Source organism: Numenius arquata, chromosome 2 (assembly GCF_964106895.1).
Source record: "Numenius arquata chromosome 2, bNumArq3.hap1.1, whole genome shotgun sequence".
Classification (NCBI taxonomy): Eukaryota; Metazoa; Chordata; class Aves; order Charadriiformes; family Scolopacidae; genus Numenius; species Numenius arquata.
Genome location: NC_133577.1, coordinates 3977311 through 3996521, shown reverse-complemented (window position 1 = coordinate 3996521; position 19211 = coordinate 3977311). Strand labels below are relative to the sequence as shown.

The window sequence follows — 19211 nt, the reverse complement described above, 5'->3', positions numbered from 1 at the left end:
CACCCCATAAGGTCATTTCTGGAACAAATTCACCCACTTATATTTTGAGTCTGTGCTGCGTTACGTTCTGTGGGGATAAGGGAGGGTCTATGAGACTCTGTTGGGAAAAGGGCACACTCTTCACAGCGCAGATCATAGAATCATAGAATGGTTAGAGTTGGAAGGGACCTTAAAGATCATCCAGTCCCACCCCCTGCCATGGGCAGGGACACCTCCCACCAGACCAGGTTGCTCAAAGCCCCATCCAGCCTGGCCTTGAACCCCTCCAGGGATGGGGCAGCCACAGCTTCTCTGGACAACCTGTTCCAGTGTCTCACTAGCCTCACAGGAAGGAATTTCTTTCTAGTATGTTATCTAAATCTCCCCTGTTTCAATTTAAAACCATTACCCCTCGTCCTATCGCTCCACTTCCTGATGAAGTGTCCCTCCCCATCTCTCCTGGTACTTGAAGACTGCTATGAGGTCTCCCCAGAGCCTTCTCTTCTCCAGGCTGAACAACCCCAGCTCTTTCAGCCTGTCTTCATCAAGCAATCTGAGCTCTATCGTCTTTTTTTTATTGCTTTGTCCTTTTTTTTTTTTCCCTTCCTTTTTTTGGATTTTGGTCAAAGAGCTAGTTACAGTCCGGATTCGCATAGCAGACATTTATAAATGTTGTATTTTTCCACGATTTCTCTTTTGTCTCCAAATTAGATGAAGTAGATGGATTTTTTTAATGAACTAAACATATGCTCAATATATTTATTGCCATTTATCAAAGCACCCAGGCAGCACAGTGATGAGCACTCAAAAACAGACAGTGAGAGACAAAAGCCATTTTTGCATTATAAAAGAATTCACGGGCTAGCAAGCATCTGCTTAGTCACTTTTTTTGATTCTGGGGTGCTCTGTATTTATATCATCAATGCTTAGGCAAGATAAAAGGAGTATTTCTGCTGCTCTGTTTTGGATTAATTACGTTTGATGAATTGCAATTCGACTGCTTGTTCGCGCTCAATTTCACACCATTACGAGGACGGTTTGTAGGTGCAACAAATCAGTGTTGCATCACGTCGCAGAACCGCACATGCCGTCCCCCCAGGGGTGTTTGCAGAGGCGTTTGGAGGCAGTTATGAGCTAAGGGGACTTACTTGATGCCCATCTTTGTCTTGAGTTACCTTTGTCTGTGTATCAGAAAGGTCAAACGAGGACCGACCGTTCCCACCAGGGAAAGATGGCTGCAGAGCCCAAGAGAAACGTCTCTCTGGCTGCCATGTGAAGGGTGAGGAGTGCAAGGGGGGATCTTCATTGTTTTCAGCGCATGTTTGCAAGAAGCATTCAAATTTGATGTATGTGGAGGGGGGACGGGAGACATCTGAAATGCTGCTATGCCTTGCACAGGGAATGAGTGCTGCACAGGTTACCTTGCAGGTGAATGAGTGCAGTGGGGAGGTAGATCACCAACTCCTCACCCAAGCTAAAAGCTCACTGTGATCCTGGAACTTAATTTAACACAAAGGACACGCAGAGAAATTCTACTCGGGGCCCCAACCATGCATGACCATTTGCTAAATGTCACAGAGTTAACTGAAATAGTTGCAGGGCATTTCATTTGCCAGATGATCTGTTCAAATCCCTTGAGGGGCAAAAAAGAGTGGTCCTTTCTGACGAAGAGGTGTCACCTCCTTCACCCATCACTGTTGGGTGGTACAACACGTTGAGATACAGGAACCAGGAAAGCCTAACTCTTGGAGTATCAGATTTATTTTCCAAAATGTGGGGCTCTTGGTGTTGGATGGAGCATGTGATCTTGGTTAACAATTGTAGGGCAGCTTTAGCCTTTCTGAAACAGAGTGGGTGCCCAGAGCCCAGCTTTCCTCATGGACCTGATGAACAAAATTCAGATCCAGGTGTCAGATGGCACCTGTTACCAAATATCTGCTTCTCTGCCCTGATCATCTTCTTTCATCATCTTCTTTTGCACCATTTAGGATCAAAGACTAAACAGGGACAACTTCCCTCTGTATTTTTCTATATACCCCCTGAGTGAGGAGGTCTCACTGGGTGATCTCACCAATAAGGAGATGAAACAGAGACAGTAGCACCACACACATTAATACAGGGATGAAGTGTGGTCTGGAGGCAACTCCTTTTATCAAACAAAAATCAGAAGGGCTGCAACAAGCCCTAGGCTGAGAAGCAAGTAGTGCAAACTCAGTCCGGACCCAACAGTGCATCTGTTTTCCCAGTCTGAATTTGTTCTAGCAAATAAAAAGCACGTGAGCAAAAGAGGACTTGGGTAGTACCTCTTTACACATCATGTGGGAATGAAGTCCAAGGGGATCCATGCACACACAGGGATTTTATGTTGTGGAGTGGGGAACGCTTTTATTGAGAGGGAGATGTCAAATGCATGTATTTGGACTGCATGTATGGCATCGGTGCCTTGCACAAAAGAGCTCTTCCTCCTCTCTCAGTCCCTTAAACACGTTTCTGTATAACTGCAAAGGGGTTTAGGCAGTTGGCCAATGAACTTTGGGATAATGTGCTGGTGCAAATCACATCAGCTCCACTGACGTCATGGAAGTTCATGCTGAGAGTGTGGATGCAAATCAACAAAAGCACCTACAACTGGGACTGAGGGGCAGTTTCATGATGTGAATCATCCTCAAAAACATTTAGATGCATAAAGTGAGAAGGTATTTATGTCTCTGCCAACCTGGGACTGAAGATGTTCTATTACCTCATGTCCTAGAGCAGCTGCCAGCTTTCTGCGGCTCTCCAAAGCCAAGGACCAAACTCTCAGAGCCCTTCTTTTGGAGGCCATCACTGGCTCCACTTCCAAGGGACTTCTCGGAGCTGCAGGGATGCCCTGGCCCCAAGCGCTCAGAGCCCACTTGGCACACACACAGTTCTGGCCACAACACACCCGAGGCAGATCAATGTCTGCAGCCGGAGAAATGTCTTCTGGGTTTCAGGGCTTGGCACAAAAAAATACCACATATACCCATTGACGTAGATATAAAATCTAAAAAAATATTTTTAACATATTTGTGGTCAACAATAAGTGCCTAACAGGGTCTTAGAGGAGGGATTTAGATATTTTCTGCAAACCCTACTTTTCCATGTAGCTGTCACAGTCCCATCGAAGCACAGCTCCCGTGATTGGGTGTTGTTAGGGCTGGCAGTACTTTGGTATTGATTAAAACCTGTGAAATAGAGGAATTAAATACCCATGGGAAGCCTTCTCAGACTGGGATATTATGCCCTCTGTTGCCATCTGCTAGCCTCAGCCATTAGGTCAATATTTCTGACTGGAAAACTGGCAGTTGGACTAGATGATGGTTGTAGGTCCCTTCCGACTGTCCTGACATGTCCTATCCTATCCTATCCTATCCTATCCTATCCTATCCTATCCTATCCTATTCCATTCCCATGTAAAAACCCACTTGAATTGTTGAAGTCATTTAAATGCAGTTTTAAATGCATGCTGGGGCCAGTGGAGGAGATGGAAGAAGGATCAGGCAAGAAGGATCAAGGAGGATGGAAGAAAGCTCAAGGGTTCAGAAGAAAAGTGAAATCCATGGAGTTGAGGAAGGAAATAAATCTGTCTTTCAATCCATCACTGTCCTTATGCAATCTTATGTGGTCTGTGGCAGTCTTCCTTTATGTATTTTATTGGATTAAGCAAGCCAAAACCCAGAGCTGGAACATTCCCCTAAAGCCCCTAAAGAGAATGACACTGGAGATAGATTTAGTCCCCTTGATTTTGACGACACCGAACAGCTCAGGGACTCCATCACACAGATCGTATCTCTTGCCACCCTTATGACCCAGATTACAGGGCACTGCTTTTTCTCTTCCCCAAAAATGCTCTTGAACTTAACTCTGGCCACCAAATGCTCTACCAGAAACTGGGAAATCTTGTGGGAAAAGAGAACTGCCAGTGTGGAAATTTGGCCCTCCACGGATTTAGGTGGTTGTTCCCATGTTTTGAATATTGTAAGCTGTATGGCCTTGCACTTGCTTGGAAAACACTGGTAAAAGATAGGGGATGTCTAGAATTCACATCAATATCTTTGACATTAAAGCAGTATTTCAGGCTTTTACAAAACATGCGGTTATTGTATTAATTTACAGAGCACATGAATCCGATGTTAACAGGCATTCATGCTCAACATTGCCTTGTATCATGACATTTGTTTGCAGTGTTTTATTTTTGAGCTTCTACATTTTGCAGACCAGCTGTGGCCTGGCCTTAAATTTCACAGAAATGAGCAGCAACAATTTTAGGTTGTTTTGTGGTTTGCTCTGGAAAAGGAGAGAGTGGTGGGGATTAAATCAAGCGATCAAAGATAAGCAAGTGCTTAAATGCTTTGTTGGATCCGAACCAGGATAATAAACCTTGGAAATGTGCACGTTTCACTGAGGATCGGTACAGAAAGTCTTCTTTTAGTTAATTAAAAAATTATCTTGGATTCTTTATTTTATGACAAGATTCCTAGCGCTGTTCATTTGTACTGAATCATCTTTAATGCACACATCCATGTGGTTTGAATATGACACTCCTAGGATTTATCCGGTTCATTATTCCTGTGCTATTCAAATAGTGCCTCATGTGGCCTTCATTTCACACTGTGTCTGTCCTACCAAGCTGCAGCAGAAAGACAAGGGATGCCAAAATGAAAAATAAAGCAAGGATCGTGAATCACCAGCTTTTCCCTATTTCCTTGCCCCAGACAATGTTTATCTGAAGCCCCTTGTTAACCCGTCAGCTAACCCAGGAATCACTTTGCCTGTGCACCAGCGGATCAGTAGTAGTGAAATGCCAGCAAATTTAAGATATTTTTGGACTGTTGGGTGCTGAATTACAGAATTTCAAATTGCACGAGGTGTTCTCTAAAATACCAGCCAAACGCATTAATCATATTTAACTTGAGAAAAACTACAATTTTGAGAGGCTTTTTCAGGTGTGAAAAAGGTCGTAGTAAGGAAAAAAAAATGCTTTCGCAGTAATGAGACATGGCAATGTCAGTGGGAGCTCCTTAATTATTTTAGTACTCCCATTTTTCAAAGAGCAGAATAGCCTTGTTCAACCCCGAGACTGAACTTAAACTATATACTGAGGTGCATCCCTGAAATCTGGGACATCGTTTTCACTGACATCTGTGTTCCTTGTACATCACTTTAATTTTAAGTATGCGAATGAGGGAAAGTCTGGGCAGATCAGGCCAAGGGCTTTCCCTTCTGAAAGACAGAGCCCTTGGTTCTGTGAAAAGCAGGAGTGAGAACACGATGCCCCAGCCAATATTCCTGTGTCTCTGCAATGACAGTGGCTCAATCTGCTGTTGCTGAGTACAAAATTTGGCCCTCCAAGAAAGGGAGGGGGCTACCTGTGTTTTGGTGTTCTATGCTCCACTTAAACAGTGATTTGAGTCAGTATTCTGATCTTGGTCTTCTGGATTATATATTATATATAATATATTACATATACTTTATGTTGATAAACCTATTAACACAAAGGCACTGCTTAAGAGGCATGGCTTCTGTGCATAAAATTAGGTATAGTTTTAAAGTTCGACTTAGCTTAGTTAGTAGCCACTGGCCAAAATGAAGAATTTCACCTCCAGACCCACTTCATTAAAAAAAACCAAAGAATGAACATTGCTGTGATTCTAATTAATAATTGGGCCTAACAATCTTTTTTTGTTCCACAAGGACATTACCTTCTGTAAAGTGGTGTGCTGTCAAGTGGGTCCAGCATAACATCTTGTACAAGCTTTCATGATAATCAAGGCTGCCTATCATTATCCAAATTTGCATTTCTTACTTTGTAGATCAAGTGTTGCCTTTAAGCATTCAGTAAATAATAGTGGCCTTTGATAATCATATCAAAAGCAATGAAAGTTTTTATATTCGTTTCCTTGACTATGTTCTGGGGGAGAAGATCATTGTGACATGGAAATCTGTGAAAAAGTTTATAGGGCGTATGTCAAGCTTCATAAAATCCAGTTTCGTTTGGGAGAGAGGGCTGGGAGGAATTTTCCAGTGGCAAGCTGATCTTGGGCCAGCTTTGTGCAAAAACTAGAACTGTCAGTAGGACTTCCAGTGTAAAGACAATGTTTTCGTAGAATCATAGAATCATAGAATGGTTCGGGTTGGAAAGGACCTTAAAGATCATCCAGTTCCAACCCCCCTGCCCTGGGCAGGGACACCTCCCACCAGACCAGGTTGCTCCAAGCCCCATCCAGCCTGGCCTTGAACCCCTCCAGGGATGGGGCAGCCACAGCTTCTCTGGGCAACCTGTTCCAATGTCTCACCACCCTCACAGGAAAGAATTTCTTCCTAATATCTCATCTAAATCTTCCCTCTTTCGGTTTAAAACTATTACCCTTCATCCTATCACTCCTTTCCCTGATCAAGAGTCCCTCCCCATCTCTCCTGTAGGCCCCCTTTATGTACTGGAAGGAAGTTCTATTTCATTCATAAAGATCATCTCATATTATAAAATATGAGAAAATAATTATGCCAGAAAGGTAAAAAGGTGCAATCACGCAATTTACTGGCACTGCTGAGGAAGGTGGAGACTGGCAGCCAAATTGCAGAGAGGATAGCCTGATGGTAAGTCAGTGCAGGCATGAAGTCAGGAGACTCTTTCTCCCAATGGCATCTGAATTTCTGAGTCATTTTGAGCTCTGGAAGGAAAGCCAGGGAAAGGGGATCCACCTTCTGTTGCCTTTGAAAATCAACCCCAAGTCATAAAACTGTTATGAATGAAGGAGAACTAGAAAACACCTTGTGGTGGGTGGCCCCAGAGCCTTCACACCTCCTTCCTTCAAAGCATGAGCAGCAGTGGCCAGTGAGGGACTTAAAAAAATGGATCACTGCAGGCCTCTCACGGAATAACTCACTATTGTAAAAGGTTTCTTATCCTCTCCACTGGGAGTTTTCTAAAGTACACACACAAATCTCTGCTTTGCAAGAGCAAAGGCTTAAATTGCCTCCAACTGCTGTTTCCCAACAGCTCTTTTCTGTCGTGCACCCTCTTAAGAACCAACATTGGCCTTTGGATACTGGAAAAACAGGTTCATTTACCGCACCCAGCTGGGTAATTTCTCCTCTCCATACTTTTTAGAAGTGAAATACGTGATAATCTGAACTAATTCACACACAACTTCCTCGTGAATCAGAGCCTCTGGCTTCTGCAGTCATTCCTCTGCAAATGCCTCAGAGGATTATCCTGGATTCAATATTCTGAACAAATAAACACCTACAAACAGGAATACATATTTCAGGTTTTAATTAAAAGGCTCTTTTTTTTTTGGATGACAGTATGTGATTTATTATAATAAGCACGTTCAGCCTTGAAGGCTTGTTTTCATTTTTTCTTTTTCTCTCTCTTTTTTTCTTTCTGCTTGCCCTGCAAGTTGTTCTGTCTTGACACGACAGTGTCAATATAACAAAGGATGAGAAGGAGAGAGCAGTGGCGGTGAAATCCGGTTGCAAACAAAATTGTCGTCTCATACGTCAGCTCAAATCAACTTCTATTAAGGGACCTGAAAATAGGTACAGACTATTACATACCTGCCTGCAGTAAAGCTATGATCATAGAATCATAGAATCATAGAATTGTCTAGGTTGGAAGGGACCTTTAAGATCATCGAGTCCAATCATCAACGTAACACTGACAAAAGCCACCACTAAACCATGTCTCTAAGCACTATGTCAACCCGTATTTTAAATACCTCCAGGGATGGTGCCTCAACCACTGCCCTGGGCAGCCTCTTCCAACCTTAATAACCCTTTCAGTGTAAAAATTTTTCCTAATATCCAATCTGAACCTCCCCTGGTGCAACTTGAGGCCGTTTCCTCTTGTCCTATCACCTTTGACTTGGGAGAAGAGACTGACCCCCGCCCCTCACACCCTCGTTTCAGGTAGTTGTAGAGAGCGATATATCAGTATCAAATACATCATTAGGATGACACATCCTACTGATATATTTGCTGCTGAGTACTGTTATTGGGCAAGATGGGCCACAAACCACATTAACTAAGACAATTCTACCATTCCTAGATCTTTATTCATCTGTCACTTCTTGCCCAGTAATCTTTCAGATGGGAATCACTGTCTATAGGAAAAGTTCTTGTCACTATTCTTTCAAGCTGAAAATGGAGGGTAATTAAAGATCACTGAAAACAGATTTAAGAATATATTGAACAGCTTGCATGCAACAGGAGAACTCATACTAGGCATCACATTTTTTTCAAGTTCATGATGATGAATATTCCAATAGTTAAAAAAAAACAAAAACGAAGTGTTAAAACGCAGGCTCACAGTGGTGAGTTCAGGGGAGGAAGGATGACTTGGGAATATCAGAGGTGAAGTCCATCTCCTTGCCCTCCTTCTCAAGGGGCCCAGAAAACAGGGGAAGGAGGTAACGCGTTGGTCTCACAGTCTCTTCCCCCAAAACCTTCCTGCTGCTCTATCATAAACTGGAGGAGGCACCAGTGAAGGGTGTTTTCTGTGGTCCACTGCAAGGTTCCTTAAAAAGGCACATAGAATCATAGAATGGTTCGGGTTGGAAGGGACCTTAAAGACCATCAAGTTCCAAACCCCCTGCCATGGAGTGCGAGTGTTCAGCCTGTCTAGTGATGTGATAGTGATGCAAATACTACAAACACCAGACAACAATTTTTATGTACTCTGATACAGCCTCAGAGGAAAGAAGGATTAAATCCCACTTGCCCTAACATACGTTACTTCAAGGAGTCAGCCTAAAGGATTAACCATTAGAAAGAGAAATGTAGCGTACCCTGAATGTGTTTAGATGTGGTGTTGGGGGATATGGTGTAGGGGAGAACTTTGTAGAGTACGGTTGATGGTTGGGCTTGATGATCCCAAGGGTCTTTTCCAACCTGAATGATTCTATGATTCTGTGATTCTAAGATTTGCCACACCATGTTAGCTCCTTTTGGATCATCAATGGTATCCAGTTGTCCTGCAACCAGTAGTCACATAGCTTTTCATGTGCGCACACGGGGTTTGACTTGCCCTTTGGCAGGCGGGCACTCTGCTGGCAGCTTACACCCTCTCCACAGCAATAGAGACCCTCATTCACTCCACAGCTGCCAGTTATTAACTTTGAGCAGCCAATTCACTCTCATATTATGGGGCAGAGCTGGAGGGACTAATGGCCCTCATTAAGCAGCGTCATTGATTTTTAATGTTGGTCACGATCGTCTGCTTTGGCCTCTTGCACAAAACCCCGGGACAGAGTTTCAAGCCACTTCTCTTGCGTCAGATCTCTTTTACCTGCTTTGGAAAAGGACAAACTCCCTCTCACCCTCTCTTCTTTCCAGTCTGAGCATCCCTGGCTTTTGCCAGCCCCACAAATCTCCTTCACCGGAGCTGCTGCGAACACCTTTGCAGGGACAGTGGTGGTGTGTTACAGCATCAGGTCCCACTGGCCCCAAATCCCAGCTCTTCCCCAAATCCTGTGTGTCCTCATGGGTACCCACCTCCTCACCATGCACACCCTGAAGCCTTATGCCCTCCCCTGCAACGTGCCCTTCGAAATCAAGGCAAACCAGCTCTGAAGATGGCCTTTTGTGAGGAGTAGTTGGCCATCCGGCTATTTGTGTCAATGCCCAGCAGAGCCAGAAACCAGGTAAATGAAAAACCTGTGGGGTTTCATAAGCCTGGGAAAAATTCTGGTCTTGGCAAAGCCAGTCACTGGCCATGTTCTTTGACTGACTTCCTCTCATGGCAGCTTTGCAGTAGCTTTCTTGCATCCTTCCCCAACGTTGATCATTGGTGACACACTCTTCGATGGTCTGTCTGCATTATTGGTGGGATAATCCCTTCCTTATCTTCCCTTGGACCTCGTGTCGCTAACAACCCACTCCTCCCTTTCAAAGTCTTACATACTTCTGCCTGCTTCCCTCCTAAGCTGTAAGTCCACTTAATCTCTTTCCAGAGTTTATACCTCAGAAACTTGAATTCCTTCAAGTATTGTAACGGCCACTTTCTAAATCTCACCATAAAGAGCTTGATCTCCCAGAAAACAGGTATAGGAAAAGAAAAAAATGCTAAGCAGCAAGTGAATACCAAGGGAACCTAATATTTCATTAATGAGAGCTGCTGAGAAGCTTCCAATTTGTTTCTGCCTCCTGGCAGGAGTAAGGTCAAAACAAGGACATTTTTCATTCCTGTACCTCACTCAAATGTTGAGTACCCTCAAGGTCAATGTATATCTCAGATGTTCTCAGATGTTTCTGCTTCTCTGATGTGTCTGTTAATTTTTAAAATTTTTTTTTTTTATTTACTGCGTAGCTGTAAAGTAAGGAGCCAGATCTTACTCACGTGAGGGTTTGAGACATCTCTTTTCTTATGGCCTAAATATAAAGCTTATTAAGATGACCGTGTTGACTCAAACGAAACGGCCACTCAATCAACCCCATTACCCCAACAATAGCAGATGCTGAGGGAAAATTGAGCCCTTGGCCTCAGCTCTTACCCACATCTGACCTGGAGAGCACCAGCTTTTTTCCCACCCATTCCAAAACCCCAGCCCAGGGTGGCCGGAGCAGTCACTGAAAACTACTGAGTGTGTTCAATGAGGTTGCCATCGCAGCATCCTTTGGAAATAATGTTAGATGACACAGCAGATGGAGAGGGGAGGGGACTTATCTGGACCTTATTTTCAAGGACAGGCTGATTTCCCCTGTAAAATGAAGGCAGAGCACACGGTTGACCCTGCAGTGGCTTTGGAAGGTGCAGGTTAACTTTCACACAGCGCACAAGGCAGCAGCAAGTCATTACCAGTGGGAGCCCAAACCTGGTTACCGGCTCCCCAAGAGAAAGCCACGTCCCTGCCGTACCTACAGCAGCTGCTGCTTTTTTGGCACAAGGCACCAACAGTAAAAACAATCCCAGAGAGGTGCTAAAAGCAAAGAATCGATCGTTACCGCTGCCTCAGCTTGGGGAAAAGGGATAAACAGGATGTAGTAAGGTTCATATTTCTACGATGGCTCCTTCTCAGGGGGGAATAAGGCTATCCATTCCCCATCAGCTAAGCAGAGGTCAGGGCCATGCCAGAGGATGTAGCTACCATGAGCAGACATGAAGAACAGATCTGGTATGTCACTGGAATCTGTCTGAACTAAATAACTGGTTGAAATGAGCAGCTAAAGCAATTTTGCAGCTGATGCAGATGCCTCTTTTGAGTGCACCCTCAGTGACACCAAGCTGTGTGGCGCGGTCAACATGCTGGAGGGAAGGGATGCCATCCAGAGGAACCTGGACAGGCTTGAGAGGTGGGCCTGTATGAACCTCATGAAGTTCACTCAGGCCAAGTGCTAGGTCCTGCACCTGGGTAAGGGCAATCCCAGGCACAAATACAGGCTCAGTGGAGAATGGATTGAGAGCAGTCCAGAGATGGACTTGGGGGTGTTGGTGGACGAGAAGCTCAACATGAGCTGGCAACGTGCGCAGGCAGCCCAGAAAGCCAACCGCATCCTGGGCTGCATCAAAAGCAGCACGGCCAGCAGGGCAAGGGAGGGGATTCTACCCCTCTCCTCTGCTCTGGTGAGACCCCACCTGAGTACTGCTTCCAGCTCTGGAGTCCTCAGCACAGGAAGGACATGGACCTGTTGGAACAGGTCCAGAGGAGGCCACAAAGATGCTCAGAGGGCTGGAGCCCCTCTGCTGTGAAGACAGGCTGAGAGAGTTGGGGTTGTTCAGCCTGGAGAAGAGAAGGCTCCGGGGACACCTTCTAGTCCAGTCCCTAAAGGGGCTCCAGGAGAGATGGGGAGGGATTCTTGATCAGGGAGTAGAGCCATAGGATGAGGGGTAATCATTTTAAACTGAAAGAGGGAAGATTTAGATGAGATATTAGGAAGAAATTCTTTGCTGTGAGGGTGGTGAGACACCGGAACAGGTTGCCCAGAGAAGCTGTGGCTGCCCCATCCCTGGAGGGGTTCAAGGCCAGGCTGGATGGGGCTTTGAGCAACCTGGTCTGGTGGGAGGTGTCCCTGCCCATGGCAGGGGGCTTGGAACTGGATGATCTTTAAGGTCCCTTCCAACTCTAACCATTCTATGATTCTATGATTCTGTCTTGCTTATGAACAAAAGAAGGGTGAAGGGGTTTTTTTGGTTTGTTTTTTTGGTTTTCTAGTAACCAGGAATGTGGTGTCTTTTGGGTTTTTTTCCTCTTGTTATCAAGGTGGCTACAGAACCAACTCTTCATGTCCAAATTTGTTTTTGTGGGCCAGCAACACCAGCACTTAGATCAGCCCTGGTGTGGTGTGACATGAGGGAGCCAAAAAAATCAGGCCTTCCCTCTTCTTTTATACCTCAGGAATCTCATTAGTATGGAGAGGAGAGCTGGAATAGCAAACCCGCTGCGGTGTGGCAGGTTGATTTATAAGGTGGCATAAGCACAGAGTGCGGCTCCAAGGCTGAAGATTACTTTGGTTTGCTGCCCCACTTCCCTTAGCCTTACGTCACTTGAGAGTTATTTAGAGTTGTCTCCTACACAGACGTGCAGTCAGAGCTTTTTTCCCCAAGGCCATCCATGTCTCCCCGGCTCCGTGGGCAGGGATGATGCCCCGGGGTGATGCTGTTGGCTCTGCAAGCTGCTGGCAGAGCATGGGGTGGTCCTCCGGGGCTTGGGCCCACACAAACCTAATATCCTGAAAATCACCTTATTCTTTCAGCTGGCCTCACCTGAACTCATGGACTGCCTAAATTTACAGCAAGGAAAGCCATCCTTTCGAACATCTTTCCTTTTTTTTTCCTTTTTTCTTCTATTTCAGTGTCCTGGCTGGTCCTGAGTGAAATTTTCCCTGGTGGGATCAGAGGACGGGCCATGGCTTTGACATCTAGCATGAACTGGGGTATAAATCTCCTCATCTCCTTGACATTTTTGACTGTAACTGGTAAGATTTCTCGATGTCCTTCCAAGTTGCTACTCTCCTGGTGGGCAAAATGACTCTTCCCTACGCAAACAGCATTGCTAAAATTGCAGCCATGATGTGCCAGGAGCCCAATTCAGATCTCTGTTTATCTGTCTTCACCGTTTCACAGAATCACAGAATCACAGAATGATACGGGGTTGGAAGGGATGTCTGGAGATCATCTAGTCCAACCCCTTCCTGGAGCAGGGTCACCCAGAGCAGGTTGCATAGGAATCCATCCAGGCGGGTTTGGAATGTCTCCAGAGAAGGAGACTCCACCACCTCTCTGGGCAGCCTCTTCCAGGACTCTGCCACCCTCAAAGGAAAGAAGTTCCTCCTCATGTTTAGATGGAACTTCTTATGTTCAAGTTTGTGCCCATTTCCTCTTATCCTGTCACTGGCACCACTGAAAAAAGACCGGCCCCATCCCCCTGACACCCACCCTTTAAGTATTTATAGGCGTTGATCAGATCCCCCCTCGGTCTTCTCTTCTCCAGGCTAAAAAGACCCACCACATCTTCCTAAGTTTGTGCTAGTAATTACATCCTCACGGTGCTGGCTATCAGAGGACCTTGCACATCACCTCCATACGCTGTGAACCCCAGCTCTTAAAAACACCCTTTCCTTAGTAGCTTGAAAACACGTATTTAGGATTTAGTCCCACACCTTCTGAAGTCAATGGAAGTTCTGCCCTAGATCAGACCGCAGCTTTTCAGATCAAACATCGTTAAAGGCAATCCCATTGAAATCATTCCTTTTCACAGGAATGTCCTGACTTTCAGAAAATTTCCTTTAGAAAAAGGTGCCTTTGTAAGGTTTAAATGTTTCATGTTTTAATGCCAGAAAGGAGACTACCATATAGTAACTTATAATGTGATGATAAAACAAGGGAAAATGTTAAAAGCTGATGTTGAAATTCATTGATTGGTGAATTTTTTTTTCTAATTTTATTTCACAAGTAGTTCTGCAAATTTTAGTTTGCAGTCTTATTCTGAAAAAAATTACTGCTGAAAATCAAAATACATAAGGAAACAGAAATTCCAGGTTTCCTTTAACTCTGCATTACTCTCCACCAGAGGCAAGCAATCAACCCATAAAAAGTCGAGGTGGTTTTCATCCTGTTCAATGCATTTTGAGACAGATTTGAAAATGAGTGTGATCTGTGACTAAAATGGGTTTCACATTGGTGTTTTCTATTTAAAAAAAAAAAAAAAAAAAAAGAAAAAAGAAAGAGAGAGAAAAACTCTGAGTAATACCTTGATTAAAACTAGGAAAAATATGCCAGGTCAAAGTCATTGTGCCCAGACTAGCAAATATCCCTTTCCCTGCTTGTTATCACAAGTTCCGTGACTGTTGAACTCAACTTAGTAATTTCATGGCTATAAAACCTCTCTTTCCTACCTACGCTGAGCTTAAAAGAGCTTTTATGAATATAACACTTAAGTCTTGTGGCAAATTGTTGCTTCTTTCATAGAACCATAGAATGGTTTGGGTTGGAAAGGACCTTAAAGACCATCCAGTTCCAACCTCCTGCCATGGGCAGGGACACCTCCCACCAGACCAGGTTGCTCAAAGCCCCATCCAGCCTGGCCTTGAACCCCTCCAGGGATGGGGCAGCCACAGCTTCTCTGGGCAGTCCTTACTCCAGACCAGCGCTATTCCTAAGGAAATGTCCCCCAAAACAGATAGTCCAGACCTCAGGTCCTCAGCATCAACTGTTTCACCTGAAGGTCCCCTCCTGTCGTGCAGCAGTACTCAGTAATGCACACCTAGCCCTTGTTCCGGTCTCAGTTTCAATGAATGTAAAGCCGCAGGAACTTTATTGGCTTAGCCGGCTCTAATCTGGATTTATGAAAGTGTAACTACAGCAAATCTGCGTTCCTAAGTCTATGGCAGAAAGGCAGAATTGGAAATTCTCTCTTCAAATGAACACATGTGGAGTTCACGGTGCCACCTGCACTCAGGTATCCGATGCAGAAGATACCAGCTGGATTAGCAGCTTCAACCATAATTTTTAGCTCATGACACAACTGCCGTGTCCCAACTGCCTGGCTTAGTTTTAGCAGGGAAAAGGGCTAAGGGGGCTGCAGCAGCCTGTTGGGTTTGTATATGCTTTACTTTCCAGGCGCTGCAGAGTGCATCCCTCAGCCTGAGGACCTACCTACCCCTCGGAAGGCTCAAAAAAACCCACCAGTTCTTGGCTGGCCCCGTTAGGAGTTCACTCTTGGGTCCCTTTAGGGAGCAGGACCCATGACTCGCAGTGGAAACGCTGGGATCTGACAGACAGGGAGGATTAGCTGGAGATAATTACAACTGGGAAAATATGCTTGGTTTCGGTCCATGAAAGAATGTGCAACCAAACCAGGCATGGGTGGAAACTGGAGGCGCTGGTGACCCTTTGCACAAGCCAGTAACAATGGCTACTCACTGTTTTCATCCAGAGGGCCCACAAACAAAATAAATCAATAGGTTTGTGCTAAATGGGTCAATATGGGTTCTTCAGGTTTCCTTCATAGACTCATAGAATGGTTTGGGTTGGAAAGGACCTTAAAAATCATCGAGTTCCAGCCCCCTTGCCATGGGCAGGGACACCTCCCACCAGACCAGGTTGCTCAAAGCCCCATCCAGCCTGGCCTTGAATAAGGACCTTGAATAAGTCCTTTATGAGGACTATCAGAAAGAGCAAAACCACTTTTCTTTTCCAAATTATAGCCAGACACAAATAAGTGAGCCAAGAATAACAGCCTCGCTTCTCTCTAACTGCTCCTGCGGATTAGGGGCTGTATCCTATAAAAGTAACAGCAACAGAAAAAAAATCCTAATATTTGAAAATTTAAAAAAGGCATGTTTTCTTCCTTTGTAGAGCTCATTGGCTTGTCCTGGGTGTGCTTCATTTACACAATAATGAGCCTGGCATCCCTGGCTTTTGTTATTGTGTTTATACCAGAGACGAAAGGATGCTCTTTGGAGCAAATATCCATGGAACTAGCTAAACAGTAAGTACCGCATCCCCTTTGGAGCAAATATCCATGGAACTAGCTAAACAGTAAGTACCGCATCCCCTTTGGAGCAAATATCCATGGAACTAGCTAAACAGTAAGTACCGCATCCCCTTTGGAGCAAATATCCATGGAACTAGCTAAACAGTAAGTACCGCATCCCCCGGTGCCGGAGGGACAAAGCCTTTCAATGCCACGTGATAAAAAAAAAAAAAAAAAAAGAAAAAAAGGAAACTCTATTGTTTTCTTCTGGAAAGATCAGGTTCTCTCAAGGCTTGAGCTCGTACATTTTGATCTCAGTGGCCAAGCAAACATTTTGTTGGCGCTGAAGGACTGGCCCTTAAGGGATGGTGGTTTCCAGCACCCCTGTGAGGAACCTCTACAGCCAGGCCTGGCTCCCCAGCATTTTTGCTCCCTGGTGTTCCCAGAGAGGAGGGAAACGGCGTTCTCACATTTAGGGCCGTGTGTCTGGGCTTGCGTGCAGAAAAAGGGAAGGAGAGAGGCCCTATCTCAAATGCTTCAAGGCTCCACATGAGTTTTCATAGCTTTCCTAGATGGGAATTTTTTTGTGTGCATTTACCGAGCCCTGTGACTCTGAAGACTCCCCTGAGCTCCTACCCAAAAAAGGTTCTTCCAGCAATTTTGTGTCCCCACCTCACCTCACAAACCGGGCCACGAGAAGAGCGTTTGGTGACGTGGTTGCCATGCGCCTGCTCCTTTAATATGACCCGTTCCGACTGGGTTTGTGTCTTTTGACTCTACCTCTCTTTTCTCATCCCTCGGGAGCGGCCCTTTGAATTACACGTTCAACAAAAGCACCACATCAATTTGGGGAACAAAATTAAAGGGTCTGCTGATACACGTGCTGTTTACTTATAATCTCCCAATGCAGGGTGTCATCGACCGTAAACCGACTGGCAATTTTTACTATGAATTTGCAGCTGCCCCCATTCTTTTCGGTTGTTTTTGGCCATAAAAAAATATAGAAAAAAAAAAAAAACCAACCTTAGCACCCCTGGTTTTTAAAACGCAGCACTCTCCTCATCTGTTCAAAGAGCTGCTACATGCTTTTTTAGGACACGTCTCAGAAGTTATCAGCATAATGAATGAAAGGATAAAGAAATGACAGGGGAAACAATTTAGTGGACAACATTTTTGCAGGGCATTAGCGTGTGAACATCCTAGCGCCATGGGTCACCCTGTATTTTAGGGTTTTTTAGACTACCAGAGAGTATTTCTTTCTAACGGGGACGCTGCAACTCAGCCAGGCTTGAAGGAGTCCCCTCGTTTATGGGGTAGGAAAGAGCAATTATCCCAGCGCAGAAGGCCCGGAGCTAATTGTGCTGCCCCTGGGCTCCCCCTCCCAGTGCTGCACGGAGGGAGGAACTGGCCCCTCCGGTCCGGGCTGCGCTGCCTCTCCCCGGGTACCCCATCCTCCCTCCTCCGCGGGGAAACGCCGAAACCCACGGGGAAGGGAGCCGGGAGAAGGGGGAAGAGCCGCAGGGGGGAAAGCCGGAGCCGAAGGGGGGGAACCGGAGGCGAAGTGGGGGGAGCCGGAGCCGGGAGGGAAACCGGAGCCGGACGGGGCGGGGGGGGGGGAAAGCCGGAGAAGGGGAGAGGGGGGGAGCCGGAGGGGGAATCCGGAGCCGAAGGAGAGGGAGCGGGGACCGGAGCCAGCGGGGGGAACCGGAGCCGGAGGGGAGGAAGCCGGAGCCGAAGGCGGGGAAATCGGACTTGGGGCGGAAACCGGGGCCGAAGGGAGGGGAACCGGAGCCGGGGGGGGGCCGGAGCCGGGGGGGGGAGGAACCGGAGCCGAAGGGAGTGGAACCGGAGGAGGGGAAGCCGGAGCCGAAGGAGGGGGAGTGGGGACCGGAGCCGGGGAGGGAGGAACCGGAGCCGAAAGGAGGGGAACCGGAGGGGAGGGAAGCCGGAGGGGGAAACCAAAGCGGGGGGAAACTGGAGCCGAAGGAGGGGGAGTGGGGACCGGAGCCGGGGGGGGAAATCGGAGGCGGGGAGGGAGGAACCGGAGCCGAAAGGAGGGGAACCGGAGGGGGGAGAAGCCGGAGGGGGAAACCAAAGCGGGGGAAAACTGGAGCCGAAGGAGGGGGAATCCGGAGCCGAAGGGGAAGGAGCGGGAGCCAGAGGGGGGAGCCGGCGGCGTGGGTCCCGGAGGGGGTGGAACCGGACCCGTTGCCGGAGCTGGCGGCGTCCCCGGCAGGAGCGTGCGGCGGGGCCGCCCCCCCGCGGGCCGTCGGGGAAGCGCCGGGGGCGGCGGAGCATCCCCGGGCGGCTCTGCCCAGGTGCGGGTATCCCGCACGGCTCCTGCCGGCCATCCCCCCCCCTCACAATCCCCCCTCCCTCGGTGGCAGGGGGAGCGCTTTGGTGGCCGTGTGCGGTGACAAACCCTGGTGGGTGTTTTGCTTCTCCAGGAAATACGTGAAGAGCCCCTTGTGCTGGATGAGCCAGCGCAGGGAGAAACTGGTGCCGGTGGAACTTGCCAAGAGAGAGAAAAAGCAGCTCTACTAGAGCCCCGGGGCAACCAAGGCAGCCTTCAGCAAAAGACTAATAGAAAAAAAAAAAGAAAAAAAGAAAGAAAACCAAACCAAAAAAAAAAAAAAAAAAAGCCCAGCGATGCTCACGCTGTGATGGGACACACGGTATCTTTATTATACGCCAGATATTCTCTCTTTCGTTTCTTAGTAGAGCTTCTTTCAGTGGCAGTTTACAGCCAACATTAAAGATTGTTGTAGTTGATCACTTACCGGGACCCTGGGCTCCGTCTCTTTCAAACCGCCATCCCTCGCCTCCCCTGAGGTTACTCACCTCTTATATACAGGAGGGGAGTGGAAACGGGAATGTTCTGCACCATTCTAGCTCTCCGAATTCAACAAGAGTTCAGCCTGGAAGAGGTGCAGAGAACGGCACCAAGGAGAAGGAAAAGCCTGTCTCAGAGGAGCCCACCAAAGACAGGTCTGTTTAGCCTAGAAAAAGGGGGCTGCAAAGGGTTAACAACTCTCTGTCAGTGCTCTGGAGCCAACAACGGATAACTGGGGACTGTAAAGGATGATGTTAGTGCAGAATAACTGGGTATGAACTGTTTACGAATTAATTGAGACCTCAGCTTGAAAAAGGATCTTGTTCTTAATCAGAACTTAATTGTAACACAGAGCATGCAGAGCTTATAAGAGGAACTTTTATATAGAGTTTCCTTTATAGGGTCAAGAATTCAGTGACCTAGGAAATATTCCTCAGAAAATATAGTTAAACTATTAAACTATT

General features: G+C 46.5%; 1 protein-coding gene across 1 annotated transcript in view; it reads left to right on the top strand.

Moving 5' to 3' along the window:
• Positions 1-18501, top strand: part of SLC2A12 (solute carrier family 2 member 12) — a 30697-nt gene extending 12196 nt beyond the window's left edge. The window contains exons 3-5 of the mRNA XM_074168385.1: positions 12793-12915; positions 15797-15929; positions 18362-18501. Coding sequence (XP_074024486.1) covers positions 12793-12915; positions 15797-15929; positions 18362-18458 — 353 coding nt within the window. The 3' untranslated portion in view covers positions 18459-18501. The remainder of the gene's footprint in view (positions 1-12792; positions 12916-15796; positions 15930-18361) is intronic.
• Positions 18502-19211: the final 710 nt, after the last annotated feature.